A 20802-nucleotide genomic window follows, 5' to 3' on the forward strand; every position below is an offset into this window, starting at 1 on the left:
ATGTCTAATTAATTTTTAACTTTTAATAATTTTTTATTAAATTTTTTTAGTTTTCCATTTTTTCTTATTAGTTTTTTTATTTATATTTTATGTTAAATTAGTTACTTGTGCTATTTTTGTATGTTATTTCTATTTTTATAATTTTTTTTATTTTTTTCTATTATAAATTATTTTTTTTGTTAATGTCTATTAATTAATTTTTAACTTTTACTAATTTTTTGTTACATTTTCAAATATTTTTAGTTTTTTCATCTTTTTATTTATAAATTATGTTTTCTTATTTATTTTTAGGATTTTTCCTAATATTTAGTTTTGTTTTTTTTAGTTTTTATTTATTAACTTTTATTTTTATTTTTATTTATCAACTATACTATTTTATTTTCTAATTTTATTATAATTTTTATTTATTTAATTCGCCACTTTTCTCCTGTAATATGACCACTGTTATCTAATGTATTTATAAATTATTCTTCTTCATTTATGCCAACCACAATTTTCGCATCAAATCGCAATCTGCATTCGGTTTTATTCCAATTTATTTTATCGTCACTTTGGTGGCACCTCTTTGTTTAAGCAGTCAATTTTGCATATTTACTTGTTTATTATGCCATTGTTGTTGTGGTTTGCCATAATTTATAAGTAGTAAATATACACTTCCTTGCTGTCTGTCAGTGTTCTCGCTCTTGTCATGATCGCCTAAATTGTCAATTACACATAGCACAATCACATAAAAGCCAATTGTTCATTAAAAAATCGTTTTATCTTCTCCAGCGCAAGCTTAATCCGGTCGCTGCCAATTATATATAATTTACATTTTATTTCTACCTTTCATTTCGTGTATTTTCCCAGATTTTGTTTGCTGTAGCTTTTTTATTGCGCTCGAGCGTCTCATTTAGCTGTCAATCTGCTCAAACAACTACAGTGCGGAAGTGAGGCAATGCCAAAGTTCGTTGATACGAGTACCAGCAACATAAACAAACGTTAAATAGCTCGTTTGTTGAGTGTCAAAGGTCGTGCAAATAGCGGCTTTTAGATCAGTTAATAGAAATGTGAGTTGGGCTTTGTTGACACATATCAAGAGTATTTAAGCAGTTAAAAGATTTACTGTTGTATGTACTTATGTATATGGCTATGTATGCATATCCAAAGATTATTAAATTAAAAAGGAATCGAGAGAGGGTACAAAATGTAAAGGATCAACCGTACCTGTTGACTTTTGCATTATTAGATGTCATTTAAATTTTGTTGATTTAACATAAAATTTTAAAATTTTACTTTTATTGATTGGCAACGTCACAATTTTGACTTCTTCTGTGTTAATATTCCTAACGGGTATCTTTAGTATTATTGCAAAAAGTTGGAGAACATTATCATTAATAACTGTGCGATAAATAGAGTCATTACTGATAATTATCACTGTAAATATCGACTACCGAGCTTAATTTGCATAACACCTGCTGTGCTTTACATATATATGTACATATGTATATACTTCTTTCGCTTTTTTGCTTATTCTCTGGAGGCAAAAATAAATAAATGAGAAAAAAATCATAACAAAATGGAAATAAAAGTACTTGGGCGCACAATAGGCCAAGAAAAACGTTGCTATGGATTGTGATTTATTGAATGTTCTCCGACATAGAAAGTGAAATTAGTATTGCCTCATTTAACTATTAAAATCCGCGAGCTAGGTTGTTCGGGAGCTCTTATTGTTTTTACCGAAAATTGTTCAAAAAATCGATCAGTCTACATATGTATATAGTTAGTAAATTTTTAAGATTCAGTAAATTTGTTAAAAACCCCAAATATTTGGTTATGTGAATTTTTCACATAAATTTTGAGGTTATGTGAAAAAAGTCTATACACAAAAGTCATATACCTTTTTATTACCTACAACATCGCCATACAACTTCTTTCTATAGGATTCGTAGTTTGGCCAGAAGTCGAGATAAAGCATTCCTAACCCTTAAAAATTGAAGCACGCCCCTTTCCTTCCTTTTCCAGACCTCAGATCGCCCATAAATTATTTTCACCCCTAATGTTTGCTAGTTATCTTTCGTTTCTGAAGGGTTTCAATATATAATACTATGAACATCTTTTTTTAAAGGCTCTACACCTGTCTTCCTAGTATAAGAAAATTGAACCGAAGTTTTTTTTCGAAATTTGGAAACTAGTTTTCAGAAGTAATTCTGTTTAAGACGAAAGCTTTTGCAAGAGCTAGTCCGGAAAATTACTAGTTGTTTTTGTTGTAGCGGCATAAAACATTCCTGAAGTAATTACGAGGAATGGGGTCGAGTCGAGAGTCCTCGGCCGGTTAAAAAACCGGATCCGTTCCGGTTATTTAAACCCGACTGTCGTGCTAACGGTGCTTACTGTTGTTATAACAACATTTTTACTTGCCTTTCGAAAGTGCTGTTAAGCCACAACAATAACAATATAAACCAATTGTGGAAAAATGAAATATACATAATAAAAAAAAGCTAACAATAAAAGCAAAAACAAAAGTTTTTTTTGCAAAATCATAAAAAAAGTAAATACCGGTATCCAAAAATACGTGTGGAAGCACAAATGTAAACAACAAGGCAGTACGTCTGCCGGAAAGCTTGCTTGCTTGTCAAAGCTCAATCAAGTTTATATGGGTGAGGCGTCCAATTATTACTGCAAATAGTTCAAAGTACCACAGAACATTTGATAAATTATTGCTTGTTGTTGTTGGTGTTGTTTGACATGTGTTTTGTTGTCATAAATGTCAGGGTAACGCACGCACGTGAATAAAGGCACACGCAACGTAGACGCGATCACGCAACAGCTGAGTGGGCCTCAAAGTAGAAAAAATATATAGTAAGAGAGGGAGAGGAAATAGAGTGGAGGCTATGTGGGTGGGTGGTAATTTTTTGTTTTACTTTTTTAATACTTTTATTATATTTTTTTCATATGACGAGTTTGTTTTAGGGTTTATTCCAGAGCACATATCCAAACATTTATTTCTGTTCATGCTTTCTTCAATACATTTCATATTTACCGCCTTTCTCTATACTCTTCACAACAAGCGAAATGAGCACAATCGAACAACTTACTTTTGCACGCGATAAAATTAACACAAACGAAGTCGGCAAAAATATAGATATGTATATAATTAAATCAACAGTAAAGTAAAAATAACAAAATAACTGTGTCAATTGATCGACGAAAGACGGCAATCACCGCGAACAAAACATATCAACTCATGAAATCAAGTGAATTTTATTTCTCGTTTTCGCTGTTTTCTCTTTTTTGGTTTATCACCAACAAAGGGGTGGCAGATATCGCGCTAAAAGATACCTACTTTTGTTTCGTCGCTTTTATTATTTTGTTTTTAATTGTTTTATTCACAAATTTAATGCGCGAACACAAGCGCCAGCTGCCGCGTAACCGTGCACAAAGAACCGAAATACAGGGAATTACTGCAATGCAAGTGAACTGTATGCGGCCGTTGGACGGGGGCGTCTAAACGAGAAGGCGACTAGTTGTGGCTGGGTACCGGACTGTGTGTCCCACGAGCGAACTGCTATCGACAACGCTTTGAAAGCAACTGAACTAAACGTGGGGCGAATCGACCAAAAGCGGTATGCGTCTCCCGGTATGGAGCCCATAAAGCGACGAGAATGAAAATGCCGACAGCGCAGCAGAAGAAACAAGTTGGCTGCGCGCGATCGGCGAGATCAGCTGGCAGACGCAAATGCTGCGGTGCATGTAATCAGGCATGGAGCAGTTTTTAAGCTCTTTCGTTCTTTGCTCTTCATTCTGCATTCTTCTTTTTCATTTATTGTATCTTATATGCCATATTTTTCAATTTCTGTATATACTATGCATATTTGCACACGCTTCTCCTCAATCTGTCTCGCTATCAGCAATGAAGCCGCGTGTGAATGCGTGCTGACGCCGAGAAATGTTCAGAAGTAGGCACATAGAGTGCGACCGGTCGTCGATTCCGTTTTGTGCTCCTCATTCGTTATACTGTTTGCATGCTGCTGCTGCTGCGGCGATGGCAGTGAGCGCGTCGTCATAGAATTGATACGGAGGTCAGAAGGCAGTGAGATGGATGAGAGATTGAGGCTTTTGATATAAATTTCTTTTGTTTTTTGTCGAAAATAACGGAAATAAGATGCCCGCAAGAGTGAATGCAATAAAATTAAGTAATATAAGTGATAATTTTGTTTAAAAATCGAAATAAAATATAATTTGTTTTTTTTTTCCGTGGCGTCTTTCATTTTGAAGCGATTTATTTTTTAGAATTTATTGTAATAAAACTATAAATTATTATTACGTCCTGAGATACTAAATACCGTTAGATTTCTAATATGGGAGAATATAAAAAAGCTGAGTTAAATGCAAATGTACAGTGCTATTCATTGAAATAGAGCGATATTTAAAAAAATCTGGAAAAAAATGAGAGATTTCTTCAGATCCTGGTACCGAAAGTTGTGTGTTTCTTTAAATATTATTCTAGTGGGTTACCAAATCCAATCTCAATGGATTTCTTCATATCATAGTCGAGTTTTTTCTCCTCCAACGCTGTTGTTTCATTTTCATTGGGGGAGTTTTTTACGTGGCGGTTCTCAAACGAAGCGCATAACCCTGGTTAGGATGGTTCGCCTTCTCACTTTAGCTCTCCTTCAAACGGATGTTCTTTGGCTTCCCAGAGGATACTTGGTTTAAGACCGGAAGTCGTGATCTGCTTGAGCCATATGTAAAAGAATCGTTTCTGGCCACTCTCAAGGGAATGGCAGTCAGAGGACTTTCCCCACTTGCGTGAACTTCCACATACATATGTACATATGACTTCATCCTTCATCAATTTCTTGCCTTTAAGAGTATAACCAATCACCGATTCTATTTTTTTTTTAATTTTTGTGAATTCAGAACTAGTTTTCCATTTTATTATATATCTTCTTCGGTTGATATTATCGAAATCTCCGTGAAGTAAATATAATTATTAACTATTCTGCGCATGTTCACATAGTTTTATGTTTATTTATCATAAATGTTACAATACGCTGTCATCACTTACTGTCTAATAGACCTTTGAAACCTTCTGCTATCGCTTGATGTGGTTCGTAATGTTCTATTCCGCTTAATTTGCTACGTCATTTTATTTATTTCTGCTTAACACATTTTAAGTAATTATTAATATGCGATGTATAAGCTTTCACTCTTATCTGTGTTTCCCATGATTCATCAAAAAATATATAGTTACTTATCCACATACGTCTGTACGTGTTGTAAAATCCGAATCTGCATGTGCAAATAGGGAGAGCGCGTAAACCGATCACTCTGTCTTTGATAGTGTTGACAAGGCAATACAAATTGCTTATGCCCTGAAGTATGCAATGATTTTAACACTTAGTGTGCAGGAGGGATGTTAATCCCGAAATTATATATTTTTACCTTTTGGCGATCCCGAAAACCAGTGGCATTATATTATATTATTATATATATATATTATTCTAAATAACTGAAATAACTATAGAGTTTGGCGGTGTAAATAATGCGTTAAATTGGTAAAATCTACTAAAGCAGCACCCTTTATATTTAACAATTTTTGATGCGTAATCGGTCCATAACTACCATTTTCCAAATATATCGAATATGAGTAGTTTTTTTTGGTCTTTGAAACTGGTTTACGCCTTTCTGTAGCACTCATATAGCAAATGTAGTATTATAATGTTGCTTCAGTCGATTTTGGGAGCAGTATGCTGACAATGTTTTGCTTAGGTAGTAGGCATTATGTACCAAAAAGGAAGGAAACTGTTTATATCTTACCTGAGATTTGCCATTAATTATTTCTGTTATCCTAGTTCTATTTATATCGGTTCAAACCTTCCCCAGCCCCATATTGCTAGTCGAGAATAAGCAACACATGGAAAATCTTCAGTCCTGACAGATAGGTGTAGCCTGGAGCTCTTGCAATATAACTCATACAACGAAGCCTTTTACTTCCCTAAACTCTTCTCAATATAACTTATATAACGAAATGTTTTACTTTCGCGGAAATCAATCCAGGAGACACCTGCTCGAAGTACAATCCTCAGCCATACATCTCAAGTGAGTTTTATTACAAAATTTTTACACAGTTTTTTGGGCGAAATTCGTTTTTTATTTACCATAGTTGCCTTCAAGGATGATACACTAATTATAGCGACCTTCCATCTTATCGATACCATTTTTGTCGTATGATTTGTACTTTGCTTCAAAATAGTCATAAATAAATTATTAAATGCGCATCCCAGAATACAGACGAGATAGCCTTGCCAGCTAAATGTTGAGTTTTCCACGCTTTAGAGCGAGTTCATCGATTGCAGTCCACTAGAATGCCTGTCCCAATCGACAGGTTCGGAGTAAAATGTAGCAAATGCCAAATACTTTCAAACACTGCTCCGAATCGCCGTTGTTTTTGGTCAAAAGTGAGCACGCGCAGCACCCACTTTGCACAGACTTTCTGAAACCCAAATATTCGTGAAAGATATGATGTACAGATTCGGTTGATATCCCTAGAGTGTCTGCCACCTCCTACAACTTCACTTTCCTGCCATCCAAAATTATTTTGAGGACTTTTTTGGTTTTTCCGTCGGTAACAACCTCTTTTGGTCGTCCACTGCGTTCACTGTCGCTGTTCATTTCCCACCTCTAAACTTAGCATACCTAAGATCCAAACAGTACAGGCCTTAGCTGGATAAAATCCGGGTCAACACCAGTAACGTAGAACCGGCTGTTGTCGCAATTGAAATTTAGCATACCAATCCTTGATGATTGATTTGCCTGGGGCAGTGTCCGGAAACTTGTCTTCAAACTCAGTTTTTGCTTCAGGTGTATTTTTCTTTTTAAAAAATAAAATTTATCAAACGCGAAATTTATTTGTTTTCCATTTTTTCATAATAGCAAAAGTTAGTTCATTCAAAATGATATAATTCACAATTTATACAGGCGCTTTTTGAAGGTTAGGGCTTACCATAAATAATATGGACCTAATTTTAAGGCCGCCATCTATGTCTCAGGCCGGATAGTTTTCAATTGAAATGTTACTTACGCCATCTGGTCCTTATAGAACAAGACTAAGAGCTATTGAATTCCTGCAAATAGTGAGGTTCAGACTGTTATCCCCTTGCTGCCTTTCTCTCAAGTCTCTTCTCTCTTTTGTTGAACCCTGTTGAAATACCTTCTTTTCTAGATCTTTTGCAGGATCGGTTACAGCACAAAAAATACGCATTCCTTGATAGAGCTTAGGTAAACTCTCGACATATGTATGATCTCAGCGAAGGCAAAATTTTTTGACAAAGCTCTATTAAATAGATACTTACTAAGGGCGATAGAGGAAGAATGCATAGCATTGTAAGTACTAAATAGGGAGGTTGTATGATACGTAAAAATATATTTTTCTAGAGACACTTAGACCCTATTCGACAACGAATCGATGCTTAGTCCCAAAAAAGCAGTGATCCGCTTGATCTATTCATAGTCAGTCCGTATGGTAACACACGGCTTGATTTCATCACCTCTTCGTTCTTTACTCTCCACTGTGTTCCGAGCCTTAGTCAAAACCAACCCTGCAGCATTTCTTGGTTTAAATAATTTAGTTTTATTTCGTTTTTGAAAACCTTATAAATAAAGATGACAGCATAGAATACAAAATAAATAAGCTTAAAATCTAAACAGACATTTAAATAAATATTGAGTCACAAAATAATCGCGACGAAACTTAAGCGTAGTAAGTGAGTAAATCTTTGCCACAAATAAATAAATACAATACATAAATAAATAAATAAAGCTGTGTTATGTACATACACTAAAATTTACTCGGAGAAAAGCAAACGAAGACGCTTAGTAAAAAGTTGTGTCTAAAATACAAGTTTAAAAAATAGATTTGGTGTAGACCAGTACGTAGAGTGTAAAAATTCCTAAATGCAACTGAATTTTCCATATTACATACATATTGAAATGGTTTGACTGTACGTCTGAATGACTGAAATGCTGCGCCGAACAGCGGCAACGGCGTCTACAAAGTTACGCGAATGCATGCGATTAGTCTTGGTCTCATCGAAAGGTTAAGAGTTCAGCATTTTCGCATTAGCTGTAGCGGCGTGTATTTAAGCGCCCTTGGCGTCTGGCGGGGGCATGTCTACGCCATTTTCGCTTGTGTGCGCACAAGTATGGACGATGGCGCCACATCACTCATACCCAACTCCTCCAAATCCACATCCTCGTAATCGCCCACAAACTCACCCTCTTCGCCATCGACAAACCGATCCATGCGCTTAATTGGCAGATCGCCATTTGCACTATTGTTTGCGCCCTCTTCATCATACTCCTCGAATTCATCATCGTAGAAAGCGGACGACGCTCCCTCATCATCGGTTGCGTCGCCATCGAAACGCTCAATTACGAAATCCTTAAGACGTGATTCCGGGCGCTGATCATAATCGAATACTTGGCGCACCTCACGTGGCGGCATATCTGTGGTGAAGCTAAACTCTGCCGACCCCGAAGCAAAGGTGTCGGCGGCGTTAGTGCCAATGCGTGCATCTGGTACGACAGGTACTACCGCAGATTGTGCGGCAATTGACGCGGGAGTGGCGGTGTTGACTGCCTTCAAAACAGTGCTGGGTGAGCTCATCACCGCAAGTTTGGTGGATGCCGTTTGTTTTGCTTGAGTTGGTGACGCAGGCAGTTCAATTGAATCTAATGGCTGCTCGGCAAAGAGTCCGCCTAGCGAGGAGTCAAGTAGGCTGAGTAATCCCGACATGCCAGTTGGTGGCTCATTAGGCAGCTCGAGCTTTAGCAGTGGCTCGCTTTGTGTAGGCTTTGCAACAGCTGGTGTTGATGTTGGCTTAAAGTCTTCAGACTTAACAGTACTTTTTGTAGTTGCTTTTGTGGTAACTGCTGCGGCTGTTGTGCTGATGACTTTAGAAGATACAGTGGTTGCTGTGGGTCGTGCTGTTGTTGTCGTTGATGTCACTGGTTTCGTTGTTGATTTAGCGGAATTAGCGGTTGTATTCGGTTTTGTGGTCATTATAGGCTTTGAAGCAGTTGGTGTGGCTTTCATTGTTGGCGCAGCTTTCGTAGGTTTCGCTGTTGTGGTCGTCGAAGGCTTGGCTGTCGTCACAGATTTCGGTGTCGTTGAAGGCTGTGCTGTTGTTGTCGTCGTCGTCGTGGTCGAGGTCTTCACATGCAGATGTTCCACATGGAAGGTTTCGGGCGTGCCACGCTTCTCCTCTCCTGGTTCCGCTACACGCACGACAGGTTCACGTTTCGGTATGACGGGCACTATTTTCGGTAGATTCAAGTTGATACCATTCTTGCCATATTTCTTCACTTTCGAGTGACCTTCAATAATTAGGTACATAGGGCCTCTGAATGGCGCTTCGGGTTGTTTGTAGTGTGAAAATAAGGAGTCGGTAGTCATTTGCATTGGTGCCACAGTCGGTCGGGATGCCAAATTGCTGGTGGTTGGTATCAGTAGGCGTGAAGAAGTCGTCGACGTAGTAGTGCGCGGTGTCGTCGTTGTTGTTGGTGTAGTGTAAATGACATGCGTAGTGGTGCGGGGGGTATATGGGGCCAGTGTAGGGCTGATAGTTGGATAGAAAACGCTGGGTGTGATAGCAATTGAGGATGCTGTTGAAGACACACGTGGTGTAGTTGTTGTTGTGGTCCTCGTTGTAGCTACAGTTGGAGGCGCTGAGACGTGCGTAATCGGTGTTATTGGTGTGAAACCACCGCTTATTGCATTGGTGGATGGCATGCGCTCATAAATGGGCTTTGTAGTCTCGTACGCATACTTATTGGCGGACATCGAATAATTAGGCTTGGCTGATGTTTTTACGACCTCCTTCTGTAAGAGCTCATGCAACCATGGCTTGCGTCCAGCACTGCTTTGCTTTAGACTGTTCGGACTATGGCGTACCGAATTGGCCGTGTAAGACTCTTGTGGAGGATGCGAAGTGATGCTATTCGAGCTGGGACGTGCGTAGCTGAAGTAGTGATGGGAGTCCTGCGGATGTGAGTCGTAAATGTGTGAAACTGGCATACGCGATGACTGGGCCGACGTTGAAACGACAGCTGCCGAACCGCTGGGCATAGCATATTGATGATTTTGAGGCTGCTGCTGATGGTGATGCATGGTAGGCGGTGCATGATACATCCACGACGAGGACGAAGCCGTTGTGGACATGCTTGGATGGTGCTGCATCTTCATATGTTGCATTGCGAGCGGCGACAACGATGACGAAGATGGTCCCATGCTTGACATTGTGGAAGCGTGCGCTGGTGGCGCCGCCGACATGCTGTGCCGATACTCCGTATGCGCTTGCGAGGGTTTCATGGGCACATTGAAGGTATTGATTGGCGGTGAGTTCAACTGCATGGGTGGTGGCATTAGACGTGTCGGTGGTTGTTGTGCATAATAGCTGCGACGCACTGAGGTGTATTTCGGTTGTACTAGTGGTATTTCACCTTTTGCATTTTTAACGGCGCCCGGATGGTGGGATTGATGGTAGTGCTGATGTGGCATAACAACATGTTGGTTCATATGTGCATGTTGTTGGGGTGCATGCGACGATGCATGTATGCCACCGTTGCTGCCTCGTAAGTGTTCATTCGGCATGCCGTACTTTGGACTGTCCTGTTGGCCGGGGTGGGCAGCAAAGCGCACGCTATTTATATCCTGCTTGCCGCTGTCGCTCTCCTCTTTGCTATTGCCACCATCCTTTGTGGTTGTCTCCGCCCAGTAGCGTACATGCTCCAGCGTTGGCGGGCTGTAATCGAATGTTGGATCGTTTTTCAGTGGATCTCCACGGCCCACAGGTCGCCATTCGTTGCTGTAATCCAAGCGCGGGCTGAATGCGTGCGCTGTGTGTGCGCATCATACGTAATGATCGTACGGCATGAGTTGAGTGAGCGTAATAAAGAAGAAGAAAGAAGAAAAGATAAGCGTGTTATTAAAAATAGAATTCAACCAGTATAACTAGCATAAGATTCTCTGTGCTGCTTTAGAATATTCGTTAATGTATACCCAACATAGTTGTAGTTGTAGTCAAACTCTCATTCAACATATCAATGATTCATCGTCTTGCAGCTGTTAAATCAGAAATATAAAAAAACTTACAGCGAGGGCAACAAAATTACAGCTTAAGTATGAAATAAGTAGAGTTACTTGAGTCCTAATTATTATCTTGTCGTTATTGTAGTCCTTTTATTCATATTCTTCATAGAGCTGTTGGATTTTCTAAGCTTTTTTCTAAAACTCGTTTAAATCTTTCGCTGAACTTGTGATAAGGCGACTTTGTGCCACGTATCATTCGTGAGTTGTTTCTAACTTTAGATCTCTAGTACTATTAGATTGTATTTTTGGTCTCTTTTGGGGCTCTATTTCGCATCTACAATATGTTCATATTTTTATTCGAATTTAAATGAGTATATCTCCTTACGAACTAAAGGCAACTGTGGTTAAACTGAGGAAGAAGTGCTGAGAGATCATTTCGTCCCATTTCATCAGTTTCCTCTATTTCTCCGTCTCTATCGCTAAGATTCTAGAGTTTTGTTCTTAGTCACTATTCTCTATTCTAAAACCCTCTCCTTTTTACCATGTTCAATAGTTTTCTAAAGTTAGGTTGTACAATAACATTTTTGTATTTTAAAGCTTCGTTATTCTTTTATAAATAAAAAAAAAAATCAAAAAACTCGTGAAAACCAAGTCCTACTTCGTTTAGTTGATAATCCCTCAATTAATATTCCTAAATAATAATATGCCTTTAAGATTTGAATAGACGAAAAATTAAAAGAACTTATCTTTGTCTTTTTGTGGTTTACGTCTCGGCTACAACTTCTAGCCACATTCTGAAGGCTACTGAAGTTTTACTAGTTTTATGAGCAGCTCTAACAGTTCAAAAATACTACAAAAATGATCTTGGCTTAATGAAAGACGACACTGGTCGTCGACAGATTTTAAATAAATTTGAATCTTTTTTTGAATTTATGGTATGTGTCCTTGCTACAACTTTTAAGCTGAACGAGTACTGAAAGCTGGTATATAGCTTGATATTTCTTAAGCCATAACTCTATAAAAATCCTGCCGACTACTATTCGGTTATTAAAATGAAAATGAATATTGAAAATTGAGGTTAGAACGATTGATATGTGTTCCAATATGTGATTACCGGGGCCTGTGAATTCGATAAAGAAATTAAGGTAATCGTCCTTTTGGGAAAGAAACTATTAAAAATATTTTACAATCACTTGGGGGGGTTAGTTCTAAAAAGATCACATGTGGACTACTATTACTCAAAAAGGAAGTGTTGTGTTGTTTCCACTTCGTCTTTTCCTATACAGCTTCTGCAGATGGCGTTTGGTAAGATTCACAGCCTTACAGCATGTACGCCAATTGGTCAATGACCTGTTAAAACCCCCACAACCAGGGAGAGGCTAGCCTTACTGAGGGCAAAAAGATCACTAGATATCTTGCGATCGATCTTGTGCCAAAAGGATTTTGCGACAGGGCATGTACCGATGGTAGCTCAGCGCTGGCCAAGCTCCTGCGAAGACCAGCTGTCCAGTAGTAGAACATGACAAAATACGGCAGCACCAACCCGCTCCCATTCTACTGATAGCGGTTCCTTGCAAGCTCATAAGCCAACTTGATCACATAGTATTCACAAAAAAACTCAAAATATTTTTGGAAACCCATTAATATTGCTTGAATTTTAATATCGCATTTCAACAAGAAACAGAGTCCGTCTTTGTATATCTAAAACTAAAATATATGTAATTAAAATTTATGTATTGGGTATCAACTAGGTCCGGCTGGTCCATTAATATACTTGAGCAACTTACTTGCTCTCCGTCCTTTTTTCCCAAACTTTACACTTGCATATCTACATTTTCAATGCTCCATTTAATTATTATATATTTTTTTATTTATATTTGCCATATGTTTATTGATGATTTTTTATTACATGAGTGTTATAATTGCCCATGCTAATGCGTACAACGTTGAAAACATTGAAAAACATCAACGCCGTCAACGGTGCTGGTTTGAAAAGTAGCCGGGCGGGCTTGTGTGGGCCACATCAATGCCACAATGGGGCGCTGAAGTTGCTACTCGACTTAACATTAACTCGCCTGGCCGACGGTCGCTCACGGCACCGCCACAGCCATCACCACGGCCATGGGCAAGTGGTTCGCCTGGCTTGCGCGCCATGTGCTCCATCACCCCAACTGCTGGCCGCCAGATTTGACTTGCTGCAGAGCACCACAGCATTGTTTATACCATGCCGTCTGTCGGTCTGTCTGCCTGCCACGCTACAGTTTATATCTACATATTTTGTTTGTCTAAAATGCATGCGTCGATGCATTGGTGTGGCTGGCTTGGCTGTGGCCGTTGCCGTTGCCGTCGCCGGTTAAGCGTTCGCCTACTACGCAATAATAGATATTCGCTGCGGTATAATCATAACTTGTTAAAGTGTTAACAAATGTTTCTGCTACCACCTCACCTTGCAGCAGCAGCAACTATGATGGTAGGCCTGCCGCAGCCTGCCTCAGCCAAACCACCACCGCTGGTCCCCAGCCATCATCACCGTCTTGTTGGCTGGCCACCTTTCCGCCGCCTTCCGCCAAGCTCAGTGGTTTCACTGTTTGTTTGTCTGTCGTCGTTCGGCCTGTCAGTTTGTAGTCTGTGCTCTGTGCTCCGTCCGTCTGTCCGCCTGCCCACTTGCCAGCCTGCCTATTAGTGCAGCCCAGTTATTGCCGCTGCTGCATTTAACAGCTCTACTAACTACCTGTGGTATCAAATGTCGTCTTCGTTTTCAACGTGGCCGTGGCATCGCGTCGCGGGCAATCAGCTCTGCGCTGCGCCGGCCGTCCGGTTCGTCGTTTCGTTTGAGGCGTCGAAGCGAAAAAATTGTGCAAATTATTTTATGATGTATCTACAATTGCCACAACAATGTTGATTACCACTTTTAGTGCGTTAATAATGCCAGTCAATGAAATTACTGGTTGCTGTGTTAGTTGATTGTTCAGTTTGCTCGACTCTTTTTGCTTTTATGTGTGTGTGTTTGTTATTGTTGCTCTTGCTGTTGTTGTTTGATTTGATTTTTGTTTTCATTTTCGCCGATAGCTTGAATGTCTTCTTTATTGCTGCTTTTGACTTGTCGCTCTTGACTGTGTTGATTAGTATTGGCTTGGCGCACACATATATGACGTTTGTTGGTTTTCCGAGAGTTGGACTTTGAGAAATGTTAATGGTTGTCTCTATTGAATTTCTTCCATGAATTAATTTATATGTGTGTGCATGCAATAATTGTGGAAAACATCATGGTTCACAATAATTATATTAATTTTCACAATCGGTTTATTTCTGTGTGTTAATCAGGGTCGATTCAAATTATAATTAATACTTAAACTTGTAGCGTGGGATCTTTATGTCTATTGAAATTGCTTTATTTTTGTCGAATGTGGATGATAATTGACAAGAAAAAGCAAATGTTATTCGTTTTTTGCCGTGGATTGACCTTTGTGTTGATATTTGCCTAACTTACTTTGTGCACCAACAACACCTTAACGTAGATCTTGTGTCCCAGAACAGTACCAGACATAGATGCACTGCAGTCTTGACTTACTAATGCCTCAGCTATGACTTGTATGAACTCAATACTTATTTGACGAAATAGTTAGCCTGTCGTTTTTACATTTATAAGAAGTCTCTCTCACATCTTTATACATGTAACGGGTTTTTTAATAAGAGCGCAACAATTTTTTTCGCTCTTAAAGTTGAGGCCACTGACTCCAAATTTCAGTAGTGATTTCTAACAAATTCGGCTAATTGTTGGGTCGTATGTCTTTCCATGATAAAATGGCAAACCTTGCTGAATAGAAATGTCAAAAGAGCGGGAGAAAACATGGCGTCTTTCGCTGACCCTATCGGTCTACTTTTGTAGCGTCCCTATTGGAAAATCCGGTGTAATATTATAGTAATCCAAGGATATTAGTTCAAGCCATTCAACCATTGTCGCGCTTTGATTTTTGATAAACCCTTTCAAAGCAAATAACTGCTTCTTTTGAAAAAAAGAGATATCGTCTTAAGTTATGCCTATCCAATAGAAATTAATGGAGCTACTAAATAAGTCCACTTTGTATCTTTTAATCCCAAAACTTCGACCTAAAAGAGAGTTGTAGTCGCTGAGTTTGAAGCTATATTTTATTTATGGCTTACTAGAGAGCAATACTTTTTGCGCCCGATTCGTACTTTAACACATATAGAATACATCGTTGATACCTGAAATCGTTGCATCATTGGTCCATGCAAAGTCAACTTTTGTAAGTACTAGAGGTTAAACTTCTGCAAGTAGAAACAGCGTGCCTTACTCGTTTTTACATAAATATATTTGGCTTTGATTCTTGTGTCTTGCATAAACTACTACTCAAAAACACTGAGTGAGTGTATCTTACAATAGTTTAATTCGCCTAAATACCAGTTTTGGGGTGTTTTTGGGGTTATAACTCTGCTTTGTAGAAAACTTCTGTTTTTGTTTGCTTGTAAATACGCAATATAGTGCCTCAGTTCTCGAGATATTGAGCTGAAATCTTGCAAACATCCTTTTCTTTCCAAGGAGCTGCTCATTTGTCGAAACCACCGATATTGAACCACTCCACGATATGGCTGCCGTACAAACCGAAAACCGAAATCAAGTTTTTGTATGGAAAACTTTTTATTTGACAAAGTAACTTCACGAAACTTGACAAACATTATTCTCCAAAACCACGCTACAATATCTGAGCAGATTGCACAGATCGGACCACTATAACATATAGCTGTCATACAAACTGAACGATCAAAATCAAGTTCTCGTATGAAAAACTTTTTTATTTGCCGTCATATCTTCATGAAATGTGGATTTGGATAGTTTTCAAAGGCAACTCTACAGTTTCCGAACATATTGTAGAGATCGGACTACTATAACATATAGCTGTCATTCAAACTGAACGATCAAAATCAACAATGCAATAAAATATCTTCACAGAAAATGAAGTTACACATGTAAACAGTGCTGAAAAGCGCAAAAAATACATGAAGAAAAATGGTAAATACAACAAAATATAAACAGTAAAGCAAATCATAACAGAAACTAGGTAAACAAGCTCCTGCCGAGCGACTTGACTTGAACTTGAACTAACAATGGCCACAAATGACGCGGCGACAACAAAACGCGTGCCACAGCAGGTACAGGTGGTGCAAGTACTTGTGGCGAATGCAACATATACTATATTACATATATGCATATTGTATATACAGTTATATGCACAATATATTTGGGTGTGTATGTGTTGCATGTGTGTGTGAGAATGTAGCTGTGTAAATATATCTGTGTAATTTTTGCTATGATAAATGTTTTGACAACAAAGACGAAAGATCAGCACCAAACTGGCAACAAAGATTGTGTATTTATGACTGTATGTATGTGTGTGTGATTTATGTATGTATATGGCGAAGATCAGTGCATCAAAAGCCATATTGGCCAATCACGCTAATGGCTAAATGGCTGTGACTATGTGGTTATGCGGTTATATGGTGGCTGGCATTGCAACATTTGTGGCATTTGTGTTGTTGGAATTGTGGCAATGCAGCGCTGAGCAAAAAGCCGAAACGTCGAAACGCATAAAAGCGAAATAAAAACAAAAGTAGAAATGCGCAGCAATGTTCAATGGCCGTTTGATGGTCAATCACTCATTCACTCGTACACTTGTACGAAAACAAACACACCAACACACGCACACATGCATGTAAATACGAGGCAAAGTGGTTGGAGCTCAGAAAGGATGCGTTGCAAGTAAGCGCGCGCATGTGGCGGCCGGAGCGGGTGAGAGTGCCGGCGCGGTCTGTGGTGAACGACGGATGAGCAAATGGTTAGATGATTTAGAAATAACAGCAACAAAAACAAGAAAAAAAACAAGTAAAAGAAGTAGTTGGCAAAGCGGCTTTTTATTGGCAAGCGGCATAAAAAGCGGAAAGTGAACGCGTGGAGGGTTTATGTGCGGTTGCACTTGCTTTGACCATCAAAGTACTTTACAAATACACAGACACATACATGCGCACACACACACACATACATGCACGTATGTATAGTTTATGGCGAAGAAGAAAACAAGCGCTGCTGCGCTGGCTGATAAATTATTTGCTAAAACCTGACAAATCGCTTTCCATTTTAATACGACAAATACACAGAGATCGACGCACGCACACACACACACGCAAACGCATACACTCAATTGAAATATGCCACAAACACACACATAAATCATTACATATTTACACCAAATTGCCAGTGTTTTGACGAGCAAACGAGTCAACTGGCACGAAGCAAACAAAAGACTTAAGACACGAACTCGCTTTTGGTGCCTTCGAACGCGCCGAAGCATGCAAAATAGCCGCGCCGTAGTTGCAGTAGACCCGCTGCCCCAATCACGGCGGCAAATTTGTCATTACAGCAAGAAGGCTTCATAACAGTCAATCGCTGGCGATTTAATAGACTTCAAGCGGGGCAACTGCGGCGCGCGCAAACAAGGATCTGCTGCAGTTGCAGCAATGTGGACTGGTAGCTGGGGCAACTGCCGGCAATGACGGACAAATCAGTATGCAAATAGTGCTAGTGCTGCAGCATGTGCTTTTGTTGAATACGTGAAAAAGCATGAATTGTCGATGCGACGACGAAAACAAACAACAGCTGTTGCAGCGGCAACGGAAAATTAAAAAAAAAAAATACAAAAAAAATAAAAAAAAATCCGCCACATTCACATCATAACAACGTAAACAATGCATTTTATTGTGCGGCGCAACAAATTTGCAATGTGCTCGTGCGCATGCGCATGCGCGGAGTCTGTGTCAAATTCGATTAACGTCACACACCGACGGAAAACGAGCCACATACACATATGCATACAACATTAAACAACAGTTAAGCTGGCACAGCTCGTTTCGTGGAGACACACTGCGACCGCTGACGTTGCCACCGCCACCAACAACGCCACCCCGTCACAGCTAGCGCGCTGTGTGCCTCTGGGACAGCGCTGACTGTTATGACTCTGCGGCTGTTGCGCACGGTCATTGCTGCCACTTTGTCAGCATCACTTTCAATTTTTTCGCAGCGCGCCGCCATTCAAATTGTTGCTACTTCGGTTTTTTGCCAACTTTTTTCGGTTTGTTGAAAAATGCGCCGAACCGCCGATTGTCTCTGGAAATTTCGTCATAATTATATTTTGGTGTTGGCATTTCTACTTGTTCGCTATTTATATACAAACAATGCTAACCTCTATAATAGTTGTCAGCGCTATTGTTGTTGTTGCTTTTTCTTATTGTTACTGTAGCAGCTGCTGTCAATGCAGTGCCATTGTTTGTTGTATTTTTTGTTGCGACTGAGTTGGAGTTTGCATTTATTTTTTTTTTGCTTTTCTATTGCGACTTTTTCGCATTACGTAATATGAGTATTGTAAAGCAGCGTTGAGAGAGTTTAAGGGAGTATTAATCGGCTACAAACAAAATTCAATATTTTGTTGAGTGTTTGAGACTTTTGAATGGGGTGTATCTCCTTTTGTTTACTTTTCATCGCTTTAGGCGCGATTTAAGCTACAATTTCTTCTCTTTATGGATCGCGTAGAAATCATCCTTCTTTGGTGCGAACGATTTCTTTTTATAGTCAGCCGTTTTTAAATGGGTCAAAACCGTTTGATGATGAATGTTAAGTTCCTTAGCGATGTCATGGCTGCTTATGTGACGGTCCTGGTCATAATTTTATCGACCAGAGCGAGGTGCATCTTTCACAGCAAAATTTCCAGAACGGAAGCGAGCGAACAATTGTTCTGCTTCACGAACTAATACAGCATCGTCTCCGTAAACTTCACAAATTTCATTGGGGCTTGTGTGGCATTCTTCCCTTTTTTATACCAAAATTTCAAAGTATAGCGAATTTCTGCAATATCTTCACTCATTTTTGAAGAGTTGTAACTTTTTTCAACTTCCCCGAATTCAATTCTTTTTATGTTTAAATTAAGCTTCAAATCTCACCTTTCCAACACTATATGGTATATGAATATAATAAAATATATTATCACAAAGTTTCACTTTTTTGTTGGCATGCTTACTCAGAACGTTTTTACATACGAGCGCTATTTGTGTTGTTTAGAGTAACTTAAAATAATCATCTCGATCAAAAAATGTCATTAAATCGGGAAACTTTTCGGCGGTTATTTTCGATTTCCTTTATTGAGATTGGGACTGTAATCATTCAAAATTGCATGAACATTTCATTGTAAAAAAAGTCTTTTTGGATCCCACACAATTTGTCAATCGCTCAAAAAACGGCTCATATCGAATAGTTGAGAAAAATTAAAAAAAAAAAAATCAAAATAAAAGGGTTGACAATATGAGTATTTCAAGATGAGCCCAATTCAACAACAAGAGTTGTTCGCGGAAGCAGTAATTCCAAGCAAATTATTGCTTTGATTTTGTGAAAACTGGAAATGTCCCAAACATACCAATAGAACACTGCAGAATAGTAACTTTTGAGTTGTCATTTAAGAAATTAGGAAAACCAACTACCGTTTTTGTTCTCTAGTCCTAAGATATGAAAGGCAACCCTAGTATACAGACATTTTTATATTACATTTTTCGGTCTGTAATCGCCAGATAATGAAAAAAAACAAAAAAAAGAATATATTAGAAAAACGTTGGAAATGGTAATATTGTCCTAGACATCTTCCCATAAATCCTGAGTTAAAAAAAATTTTAGAGTGGAACATTTGAAAAAATTTTACCTTTTCTCGTGAGTCGAAAACATTCGCTAATAGTTTTTGTTTTTAAATTCACATTGAACTATTTTGTTTTTATTTTTTCTCATTCGCACACCCATTTCATAATTCTATTATATTTATAATACCCTTGGTGTACATACCCACATCGTTTATTGGCTCATTTAAAATCGCATTAGTCTTCTCATCTTTGTTGTGATTGTCCACCACTGTTATAGTTGCGATAGCCGCCTGGTTTTGCTCAGACGTTTGCAGCTGCTGCTGTTGATTTGTCTCCTGCTGCGCATTGCTCGTTGCTTGCGCGGACGCCACGCTTGCGCTGGTGAGCAGGAAGCTTAAACCAATGCATATCGTAACAAAATTGAATTTGTTGCGATCGGTAATCATTGCTGTCAGGGGATCTGTAATGGAGAAAATTGAAAAATTATTACCATTTACTATTTGTGGGCGAGCACAGAGAGAGAAAGGGGAGTTGTGCTTGTATATTTGATAAGTCAATAAATACATTTTGGTGTATGCTATATGGCTAAGAAGCTAAAGAAAATCGTAAAAAAATAATGTAGATAGGCTTTGAAAAAGCTCTGCGTGAGAATATAATGTGACCGTAAATAAATGTGGAATCCTTAAGTTACAAATCTCTCGGCTTCCATGGTAACCCGGAGATAAAATAAATTTAAGACACTTTAGTTACAATGCGCCCGGTGCCAGGGTAACTCAGAAAGGAGATAAGGTCTGTACGATTAGGGTCAGTATGTAAAAGTGTATTAGTGGACATTAAATGAAGGACTTGAGTCTTAAATGGATTCTGCTAAAACCGTACGGCCTGTTATTGATTCGTACAGTTCGCTTACAATTTCTTCCTTAACCACTCAAGATTCACAAGGAAACCGAAGGTAACGGTGTACGGCTTTATACACCTCGAATGGTCTGATCCTCTGATTTTCCCTTTCTTAGTGACTGATGTTCCACAAGGAA

At 38.9% G+C, this 20802-nt stretch overlaps 3 protein-coding genes across 4 annotated transcripts in view; 1 reads left to right on the forward strand and 2 right to left on the reverse strand.

Annotated features, from left to right (window-relative positions):
- LOC126754093 (diacylglycerol O-acyltransferase 1) overlaps positions 1 to 3576 on the reverse strand; it is a 29504-nt gene extending 25928 nt beyond the window's left edge. Inside the window, exon 1 of one of the 2 annotated variants that reach the window (XM_050465991.1) lies at positions 3326 to 3576. The gene's annotated coding sequence lies outside the window, so the exon portion shown is untranslated. Of the gene's footprint in view, positions 1 to 2538; positions 2625 to 3325 lie in introns of those variants that run through there. The other variant, XM_050465992.1, reaches the window with a different exon arrangement.
- The window catches only part of LOC126754104 (trans-1,2-dihydrobenzene-1,2-diol dehydrogenase), a 67550-nt gene that overhangs the window by 19124 nt on the left and 27624 nt on the right, over positions 1 to 20802 (forward strand). The window lies entirely within an intron of this gene.
- LOC126754086 (mucin-5AC) lies at positions 7847 to 20214 on the reverse strand. Its single transcript, XM_050465979.1, has 2 exons — positions 19971 to 20214; positions 7847 to 10881 (listed from the first exon to the last, which is right to left on the reverse strand). The coding sequence occupies exons 1-2, from the start codon at positions 20212 to 20214 to the stop codon at positions 8156 to 8158; spliced, it is 2970 nt and encodes a 989-aa protein (XP_050321936.1). The 3' UTR covers positions 7847 to 8155.

This window comes from Bactrocera neohumeralis, chromosome 3 (assembly GCF_024586455.1).
Source record: "Bactrocera neohumeralis isolate Rockhampton chromosome 3, APGP_CSIRO_Bneo_wtdbg2-racon-allhic-juicebox.fasta_v2, whole genome shotgun sequence".
Classification (NCBI taxonomy): domain Eukaryota; kingdom Metazoa; phylum Arthropoda; class Insecta; order Diptera; family Tephritidae; genus Bactrocera; species Bactrocera neohumeralis.

Coding starts and splice junctions, on each gene's coding strand:
- LOC126754086 (XM_050465979.1), bottom strand. CDS start 20,214: ATGATTACCGATCGCAACAAATTCAATTTTGTTACGATATGCATTGGT. Junction 10,882..19,970: donor TGAGCCAATAAACGATGTGG/GTATGTACACCA, acceptor GCGCACACACAG/CGCACGCATTCAGCCCGCGC.